The sequence below is a fragment of the Gastrolobium bilobum genome, unplaced genomic scaffold (genome assembly GCF_033153095.1).
Source record: "Gastrolobium bilobum isolate Gb01-03AN ecotype WA unplaced genomic scaffold, APGP_CSIRO_Gbil_v1 utg14977, whole genome shotgun sequence".
Lineage (NCBI taxonomy): Eukaryota > Viridiplantae > Streptophyta > Magnoliopsida > Fabales > Fabaceae > Gastrolobium > Gastrolobium bilobum.
In genome coordinates this window covers 312,488-322,672 of record NW_026898303.1, presented here as the reverse complement: position 1 = coordinate 322,672, position 10,185 = coordinate 312,488, and the positions used below count along the sequence as shown (strand labels likewise).

The window sequence follows — 10,185 nt, the reverse complement described above, 5'->3', positions numbered from 1 at the left end:
TAAGCTTGTTAGCCTGTTTAAGCCTACTAAACATTCAACAATTAAAAGAATAACTAAAATAATATTACTTTATTATTCAAATTTATTAAAATAATAATTTTATTTATTTTATTTAAAATAAATAATACGATACAGCCTTCTTGTAGGCCCAATAAGTACAAAAAACTCTATGGCCTATTTTCTAAATAAATTTCTTTAAAAGTCTAGGCCTATTCTATTTTACTATTTGTAACAGGCTAAGTCTGACTTAATATAGGCTAGGTCGTAGGACCCTATAGGCCAGCCTAACCCATTTACACCCCTAATTGTAACCAATTCACAAGAATGAATAAGATTTTGAAAAAAAAAAACAAATTATGATGTAATTTTTATTTATTTTTGTAGAAATTATTATTTTAATCTTATAAAAAATAGTAAATATACTTTTTCATAGTTTTTAGTTTTTTAAAATATTTTATCAAATCATCTTAAAATTTGTTAGACATATTTTAATTTCAAAATAATTTTTGTTAAAAAGCGCAAACTAAAAGCCCTTAGTCAACTGACTTATTAGTTTTAAGTAGAATAAAATTCTCCTGTAATTTATTTTCAAGTTTTTAATATAATATAATAGCAATCCTTTCTATTATATTTTTCTTTTCCCCCCTTATAATAGTAATTTGTTGCTATGTTATTATCTAAACATAATGTGAAATTATATTTAAGTTTTTATCAATACATATTCTGTGATAATTATATGAAAATTTTCGTGTATTTGATTGAAATAAGAGACTGATGCACCTCCAAGAATTCTAATGCTCACTTATTTAATAAATGAAACTTTTATCCTATTTATATATGGAAACTGCTCAAAAATCCCCCAAAATTTAAAAAAATTCTATTTGTGAATAAGCTCATTATTAAGCTATAACCCAAATCTGTCTTTCTTTCTTTCTTTATTCTAATTTTAAGGTGAACGACTTCATGAGATATCTGGTTTTACTGTAAAATAATGAGGTAAGTAATCCCAGTCAATGAGAGGGTCACATCAAGACTTTTTGTTTTTTGTTTTTATGTACTACAAGACTTTTCAATTTGACTAGTATAGATTTAACGAGTACACTCGTATTCTACTTTTTTTTTTTTTTTTTTTATCACATATGTTATCGTTTAATAGTATATACTTCATACCAATTTTTTTTTTTATATATTTTGCATAACTTTCCTCACCGACATTTATTTATGGGATTTCAATCCCTCGTGTTGCTGAAAGAAATTTGATCCTGTAGAATAATATAATTATATACTATATATAATATATAATTATAATATTAATTTTTTTTTTCTTTTCGAAAAACGTCAACTTGGTGGAGAAAGAAAAATAATTTTAATATTATATTAAGGAAATGTTATATTTACAAATTTTTTGTTTACAAACTCTTATAAATTATACTAAATATAACCGAACATACTTCAATCAAGACTGTATGACCGGTCATACTTGGTATAATTTGTAAAAAACAAATTTGTAAACTGATCCTTCCCCCTTATAACTATGTACTACTCATAATACATAGTTATAATATGTAACATAACCAGATTTTGCTTCCTACAATTCTTATATTTCCCTTTATTTATTTACTATTCTATTTTAGTCATTGATCTTAATGGCATATAATTTTGTATATATTTATTTCTCTTTAGAACAAACAAAACACAGTTTAATTTCATAAAAATAGTAGAAATACAAGTGTAGGAAACAAGCAGTTCCATAAATTTATTGATAACTGACAAGAAGGTAAAAGGAGAGAATCATAGTGAAAACAAATTTCGATATTTGAAAAAGCTGGAGTCTCTATATGTTTTGCAGCAACCTCTTTGTGATTTTCAGTTTCCAGGGTTGAAAATACCCTGTTTGAATACGACAGGTAATCTTGCAGCTAAACTGCGTTTTAAATCAGGGGAAACAGCATGTTCTCCAATCATGGTCTCCAACACTGCCTCCGATGCTGCCTTGTTCTCTATAACTGTAGCCTCATGCTGTGGTGGTATTGTCCCATCTTGACAGAAACTAAGCTATATATGGTTTTCAAAATAATAAAGACAGACACACTGATATTAATTAATTAGTGAAAGAGAAAATATAATTAATTGGTGAAAGAGAAATACAATTAATTGGTGTGAAAGAGATACTAACCCCTAATATTCCATCAGGTGATTGCCTGTAGAAAACAGAGGCACCTTGTGGGAAGTTGACATTCTTGAAGGCTTCAGCAAATTTTTCAATGGCTGCGGCTTCAGCATCACCATAAGTCCCAACCGACTTCATATGCGCCACGCAGTTTTCCATGACCTTCCCTGAGTACTCTATCCCAGTCAATGGCCTGATCTTTGACCCTCGAATTAACTTTTCAAAGGGACCTGAAAAAAATTAACACCTTCCAATTTATTATTTATATTTCAAAAGCTTTACTTACTAAGCATAATATCCTGCATTACTGAATAGTCATGGTCAACTTTTGTATTTTTATTTGTATTTTTTTCTTAATTCAACTATATTGCTCATGCATATGACTTTTTTTTTTCTTTGTATTTTTAGATATAACGCTGTGACTTGTGAGATTCATCACTCAGGTAATATCATGATTGGTTAACCTCTTTTTCTTTTCTTTTTTTATAAACCTAACTCTGATTCCCCCTCATAAAGAAAGACTTGCTTTTAACCTAAGTCTGATTGGTCATGACATTTTATATTAATAATTTGTAGGACAGTGCACTTGTTTCATACATCTTTTTTATTTTATGGATTTGTTTTGCAAAGGGCATCCCTCTAGGCAGGTTGGGGACACCATGACATATAGAGCCGGTTTAGATAAGCCTTTTTCTCTCCAAAATTCTCATAAAAATAAAATAAAATAAAATTATTTGGATGCTTATTTAAAAAAAAAACAAAAATTATAAAAAAAAGTCAAAAATTTACTTTTTTTTTAAGCTAAATTTTTTAGCAAGTAAAAGTCAAAAAGCCAAATAATTTTTTTTAAAATCAATTTTTTAAAAAAAAAATCTAAATAACTTTAACTTTGTAAAAAGCACTTTTAAAATAAGCAAAACTTAAAAAAAAAAAAAAACATTTTTTTCAAACGGGCTCGTAAGATATGAATCATGAACCATTCCATTAACATTGACTCATTCAATTGTGGAGTGGACACGGCACTGCATGCTCCGGTCTCTCTAAATTTCTAATGGTTAGCATGCTTTAGTTTACTCTAATTTTGTTCAAGGATGACTGTATGTAAATAAAGTTCAACTATTGTACCCGACAAAAAAGAAAGTCCAACCCAAATATGTATGAGTCGAGTAATGACCATTTTGTTCAAAATTTGATAATTCAGTTTATGATTGTTTATTCAATTTTTGTAACGAATATTACCATGCTTAAATCTTTATTTACTTTTTCTTTATCTAAATTTATGCCTTCGTATCATTATATTATTGTGCTAAAAATAGAATACTTTAAAGAGCCCAGATGATGAAAGTTCAAATTAATCTTTTAAACCGAGATGTATGTTTATTTGCTAAGGTTAATATATTTAAGTAATATACTTGTTAAATTTCACAATTTTTTTGGTCTCTCCACTTTCTTAGAATTCAAACTTGCATTCCAGTTTTTGGGAGATTGAATAGGACATGCCAACTAGTAACATGCACGTGCTAAGAGGAAACAAATTGTCCGGAGTTGCACACGATGCAAATTGCACGACACTCGATGCAATTTCAAATTAAAAAATTGCACAAAAAACATATTAAATTAACTTAATAAATACCTTTATTAAAAAAACAAAATACTTTAACGACAGAGATCAGCTGTAGTTGTTGGGGATCTAAATTTAAAATAGAGTCCATTCATTTTGTTTCCAATTTACTAAGGAGCACACAAAGAGTGAAGAAAGGGAGAGTTATTTTACCTGAAATGATATCTCTGAAGAAGTCGAGGGTCTCCACCAAATCTTCTGAACTCTTACCCTTCCACTTGGCCAGTGATGCCACTGCTTTATCCTCCAAGTATACTCCTATGCCAGTGAACTTTATGAAGTTCCCCTCAATTATCAATCCTCTCTCCCCTGCTCATTTGAAAATCAAAAATAATCGCCACAATTACAGCTATCATTGCATAGTTAAATCATATCAAAACAAAAAAAAGAGATATAAATTCTTAAGTTTTTGTTATCATCTTCCACATTTAAAGAGATAGATATTTAATTGGTGCACAATAGTTATATGGTCCTTTTTTCAGAAAAAAAATTATTCTTTTCCTACCAATTATAATTATGTATTTTGAAAAGTACATAATTACGATATAATTGTTTTTTCTTTCTCAGCCAGTCAACAACTCCCAGAGTGAGAAAAAAAAAAATTAATATTATAACTATGTACTCAATACATAGTTATAATCAGTGTGGTTGAAGAATTTTTTATTCAGGAACAAGTAGATTTCCCTAATTATATAAGAAGTATTAGAACCTGCGCCGCCGAGGAAATAAGTCTTGGAGTTGGCTGGAGAGGTAATCACCGCTGGGAACTCAAGGTTCTCCACCTGGATTGCGGTGATGGATGGTGCTGCCGCCATAGTCAAGAAAATACACCACTTAGTACTCTTTCTTAAGAGCGTATGTTTCAAATTTTGTTTGTGACTTGTAAAAAGAATGTAAGAGAAGTGTTTATATAGAAAATGGTTCGATGTTTCATATTTGACTGTGTATAGTTTTTCCTTTATTAATTAAAATATACACTTCACATTTTTATACACAAAAATATTTTTGTATTTTCATGCTTAATAGTATTTTAGTCAGATGATTTTCGAAATAAATTACGTGAATCTTGATTATTTTTCTTTCAGGTATTTGTTTGGATTCTCTTATTTTTACCTTTTTTTTATTCTTATAATTAGAAATTAAGCCAAATAGATTTGAGAAAACCTCTTTAGCAAAAAGTACAAAGCTCTTGGAAGGAGGTTTTTTAAGTTTTTATCAGTTTTTTTTTTTCTGAAATTAAGAGTCAAAGAGATAGAGAGAAATAGATTTTTCTTAAAATGTGTACTTTCAAACTAAATTTTTTATGTAATCATTAAATAACTTCTGTTTTTTTTTTTTAAGTTTTTTTTAACTTTAGTTCAAAAATAACTTTTAACTTAAAAAAGATGATTCAAGCGGGCTCTAGATTATCCCTTATAAACCACAATACGTGCCAATTTATATTTTTATAAGAAAAAAGCGATTGTGATGAATATGATGATTAACATAAATTATGTATAGACGAAGAAGGAAGAAAAGAAGAAGGAAAAACACTTCTCCTAAAGTTCTTAATTAGTATTTGTTTGAGTTTCCATCGATAATATACATAATTTTTATGTATTTGGATTTTAATATGGATTTAAAATTTCTAAAATTACTTTATATGCTTTTATCTAATATTTATCAAAATACACATATAAAAATAGGGAAAAATGTTTCTGCAGTTAATATGCAGATAAGTTATCTGCATTTATTCCCAAAACGACGTCGTTTTGGTATTGAAATCTCAAAAAATTATAAATATAAATACTATTATAACCCTGAAATAAATTAAAATTAGAAAAATACCATGATTTCCACTCCAAAACGACGTCGTATTGATTTACTGCAGATAACTTATTTGCAATAACTGCAGAAAAAATGAACCCATAAAAATATGTAGAGTCCATGTTTTTTTTTTTTCTCTTCACATGAATTTATATAAATCTCACATATTTTTTTGTGTATTTTAATAAATATTAAATAAAAAGATTTTATATATGTCATGTTGTAGGACACTTTTAGTGTATGTTACTCTCACAAAAAAAATGACCTCACCTTATTTTCTTTTTTTCTCTTTCTTTTTGAGTGGGACTCACATCAAATATATTAAAATAACATGATACTAAAAATATCTTATAACATGACATATATAAAATTCTAAATAAAATTATTTAAAATAACATTTAACAACTTTAAACCCTTTTAATATATATGCCACATTATGGGCACAAATCCAATACGCGACTCTCTCTTTTTCACTTTTATGTTGGTCAATTGTCACCTACCCACCTAACTCGTACATTTGAAAAAGAACAAAAAAAAAGAAAAGAAAAAACTGTACGATCTTTATTGCATTCTTATGAAAAGCCATCGCAGGACTACGCTGACTTTGAAAGTATACAAGAAAAGAAAAGACAGAAGATATTCTCACTGTCCAAAATTTTCATTACCAACTTATTATCTATCTAATCACCATTGAATCAAAGAGAAAGAATGCTACAAAGTTTTTGAAGAAAGAGAAAATATTAATTCAATAGTGATTAGGTAGATAATAAATCGGTAGTGAAAAATTTTAGTAGTAAAAATATTCCTTCTCATAAGAGAATTAGAGAAACAATTTTCATACATCATATCATATTTTTCTTTTCAGTAACTGAAGGGTGTCCCCACCCCCTTTGGAAGTGAGACTAATCCCAATCGAGCACGGTAGGATCCTTGCGGGAGTGGCTCAACCCAATTTTTTTTTCCCCATATCCAGAGCTCGAACTCGAGACCACTGATTAAGAAAACAGCCTCCGAACCACGTGTGCCAAAGGGTTTGGATACATCATATCATATATTTGGAGGTGACTAAAAATTGTTAAGGAATAATGAATTTAGTTCAATTAAATATGTTAGAGTATTTATAACTAGTTGTCCATACCGTGATATAGCGATAGCCTAACTGATTTTGAAATGAAAATAAAAAAATAAATAAAAAAACACTAGTTCTTAATTAAACTTCTTAATTTGATTTTCTAAAACATTTAGCTAATAATGTAAGGGTAAAGGATTTCTCCAGTCAACGGAGATAAGTTATTTCCAATGAACCCAAAACGACGTTATTTTGAGGCGAAAATTAAGGTATTTTTGTAATTATAATATATTACAGGATTATTTTAGTCTTTATCATTATAATTTTTTAATCTTATAACTCCAAAACGACATCGTTTTGAATTCACTAGAGATAACTTTATCTCCAGTGACTGGAGAAATATTTTTTCCATAATGTAATATGATTTATTATTTCTAATATTTTAGGAGATAAATTTATCTCCTACGAATATAAAATGTGTTAAATTCATGTTTTCTCTTTTTTTCTTTTCTTTTTTTCTCACATGAGTTCTATACACTTTTATATATTTATATATATATATATATATATATATATATATATATATATTACATGAAAAAAATTAACCCCGATATAATTATAGAAAACTTGCTAAAAAAACCGAAAAGGACATGTTTCCTTCAAATAAAAAATTTATGTGTTCCTCTACCAAAAAAAAATATATTTATGTGTTCGATTACTCAAAACTAACAGGCATGTACCATCAAGATTTGTTTCCCCATAATTAAATATATATCTTCTTCTCTCTCTTGTTATTTATTTATGGGCGATTCGATATTATTTTTTTGCAGCAGCCGTAGAAGAATAGTATTTGTCTTATAGATAAAATTGAGATATATTAATTTTTTTTTCAGAATCCAATGTTATATCTAGATAATTTTATATTTATGGCAGATAAAGTATCTCTACTATAACTACGGAAATATTTTTTTTCTTTATTTATTCGAGTCCAAATGGGTTTACTCATATACGACAGAGAACAGAACATAAGGACATGTGAGGTTCAGAATTTGAGATGTACTATCAGACATAATTTTATAAACAAATTTTATGAAAATTTTATGGATAATAATTTTTTTATACAAAAGGAGATATCCACTGTTAGGAAGAAGAGAAAGAAAAAGTAGAGTGGGATTCATTTTGAATTTGTGTGTAGGAGATAAATTTTTTTTTTTTTGGAGTTACCCAACCCTAATTACCTCTTTGAGTCGAGTTGGCTCCTTCCGGTATCTCCACGAGCTTCGACTCTTTGAGCCGGCTATGGGACTAATCCGGAGTGCGGGGGATCAGTGATGACTAAAGGTTCAGCTCCCTCCCCAAGAATGCATTCAGCAGGAAAGATAAATTCTTTCTTATGTAATATAAGAATAATAAATTTCAAAATTTATATGAAAAAACAGATTATGATATTGATTCACTTCCTTTTCCGGTCTCTTTGACAGAAGGGAATGACATCATGTAATTTGTGAAATGGGTGTATGTCAAATAGTTGCTTTGCTCTAATTAAAGGGGATTTAATTAGAAACGGTAGGTTAGAAAATGAGGATTATTTGGTGGAAAAGTCAAAGTCTTCAACGGGGCAGGAGAGACGTTTTAACGTTTCACATAACCTGGTCGTTCCTCTAACTTTTGTTCACACTCTTACCACCAACCGTAATGCACACGTCTCCCATTTACAAAACTTCAGAAAAATTAGTACTTGAAATGGGAAGAAATTAATCTCACTCTAAATTTGTTTTACAGCACAATAGTACCTCTTATCGAACAACATAAAAAATGGAAACTGAAAACAACTCGTGAGCAAGGGGCATATTAACAAGATCCTGAATTACTAATGTCAATGCACTTTGTAACCATCCAGTGCCTTGTTACCACACTTGAACGCTTACAAATTATAAAAACGCTTGATTTTGTCAAAAAAAAAAAAAAAAAAACGAGATTAGTTTGTCTACTAAAATAATAAAAATAGATTAGTTTTTTTTATGTTATATATGAGAATTTTATTTCTACATACACATTAAAATATATGGATCTCATTTTTTTTCATATGATCTCGTAGAATTTTATATATATAAAAAGATAAAATTATCTTCAATGATATCATGAGAAACATTAATCTCTAATTAAAATATCGGCTTTAAATTTAAGATAAGTAATACTATTAACATATTGTGGTGGGGCCCACCTTAACAAAAAACAAGAGTTTTATAAGAGTTATTTTGTAAGAAAAATAATTGCGTTATGTTATAAAGAATCGTTTTGCGTAATTTTTTTTTCTTCAAAATATATTAGTCCCACAAAATATTGTGTAAGTAAAAAACTTTGTGTGATCATATTAAATAATAAATGCAATCCCAAAAAACAAACAAAACGATGCACACTATTCCAAGGATCAGTAGGAAACATGGTTTTTTTGTTTTTGTCTCCCAGCGTGTCTCCCAATGTGTTAAAATATTCATCAATATATCAAATTGTAAGGATAGACATTACAACATTCGGCTCCACAAAAATTCCTGAATCCACCGCTAAGCAGACTCACACCACCTAGATTCCTTTACTTTTTGAAATTTCACACCAAATTTCAACCGTTGATTTCTATCAATCAACGGTTAGCATTTATTGAAATTAATAATTAATTAATAAGTGTAATTCTAAATAAATGATAACCGTTGATTGACGGAAATCAACGGTTGAGATTTGGTGTCAAATTTCAAAATTTGACACCGGTGTCAAAAGATCCTATCCCTATATATATATATTTAATATTTTAATAAATATTAAATAAAATTGAGGAAGATTATATTTACAACTTATTTTTGTTTACAACATTTTAAAATCATATCTTAACACCGTTGATTTTCGTCAATTAACGGTTATTATTTTTTAAATTAAACTCACTAATTAATTATTAATTTACAATAAATAATAACCGTTGATTAATAAAAATCATCAGTTAAGATATAATTGTAAAAGATTGTAAACAAAAATATATTGGAAGTATAACTTTAACACCTATAATTGTCTCTGTGTCTGGTCAGTACGTTCATAGTTCTTGACGGTGCGATGGATTTCGGCTTTTCAAGAGTTAGTTACTTCCTAACATTTTTCCAGCTTCATAATGATGAAGTTTGCACACCTTTCTTTCTGAGCAAATTCTCAAATCAATTCCTGTTCAACATATTAGCCAAATTCAACTTTCAATAATTTACTATTTTTCTTTTCAATTTCAATAAACTTACAAAACTTCTAAGATTTTTAAATAATTATAAGATCAAAACAATGTCACTATATTTCCTCTCCATTTTCTATTTTGTTTTATTTCCAATACTTTTTTTCTTCCGTGCTTTGAGCTCATTTATTTTGAATAAATTACAACTTATCATCTATACTTATATCATTTCTTAAAAAAAATTACTTTGCACTTGAAATTATTAACTTATTTATATTATATCATTACAATGATTAAACATGACTATTAAT

General features: G+C 28.1%; 1 protein-coding gene across 1 annotated transcript; it reads right to left on the bottom strand.

The window, feature by feature from the left end:
* Positions 1-1,740: 1,740 nt before the first annotated feature.
* LOC133314730 (chalcone--flavanone isomerase 1A-like) lies at positions 1,741-4,655 on the bottom strand. Its single transcript, XM_061516243.1, has 4 exons — positions 4,501-4,655; positions 3,945-4,100; positions 2,177-2,400; positions 1,741-2,055 (listed from the first exon to the last, which is right to left on the bottom strand). Exons 1-4 carry the CDS (start codon positions 4,604-4,606, stop codon positions 1,867-1,869), a joined length of 675 nt encoding a protein of 224 aa, XP_061372227.1. The 5' UTR covers positions 4,607-4,655; the 3' UTR covers positions 1,741-1,866.
* Between the last annotated feature and the right edge of the window lie 5,530 nt (positions 4,656-10,185).

What these genes read in the sequence shown, in the direction of transcription:
- LOC133314730 (XM_061516243.1), bottom strand. Translation starts at nt 4,606, where the DNA reads ATGGCGGCAGCACCATCCATCACCGCAATCCAGGTGGAGAACCTTGAG. An exon ending in CTTCAGAGATATCATTTCAG is followed by an intron (nt 2,401 to 3,944) that starts GTAAAATAACTC and finishes AATTTTTTTCAG; the next exon opens with GTCCCTTTGAAAAGTTAATT. An exon ending in CACCTGATGGAATATTAGGG is followed by an intron (nt 2,056 to 2,176) that starts GTTAGTATCTCT and finishes AACCATATATAG; the next exon opens with CTTAGTTTCTGTCAAGATGG.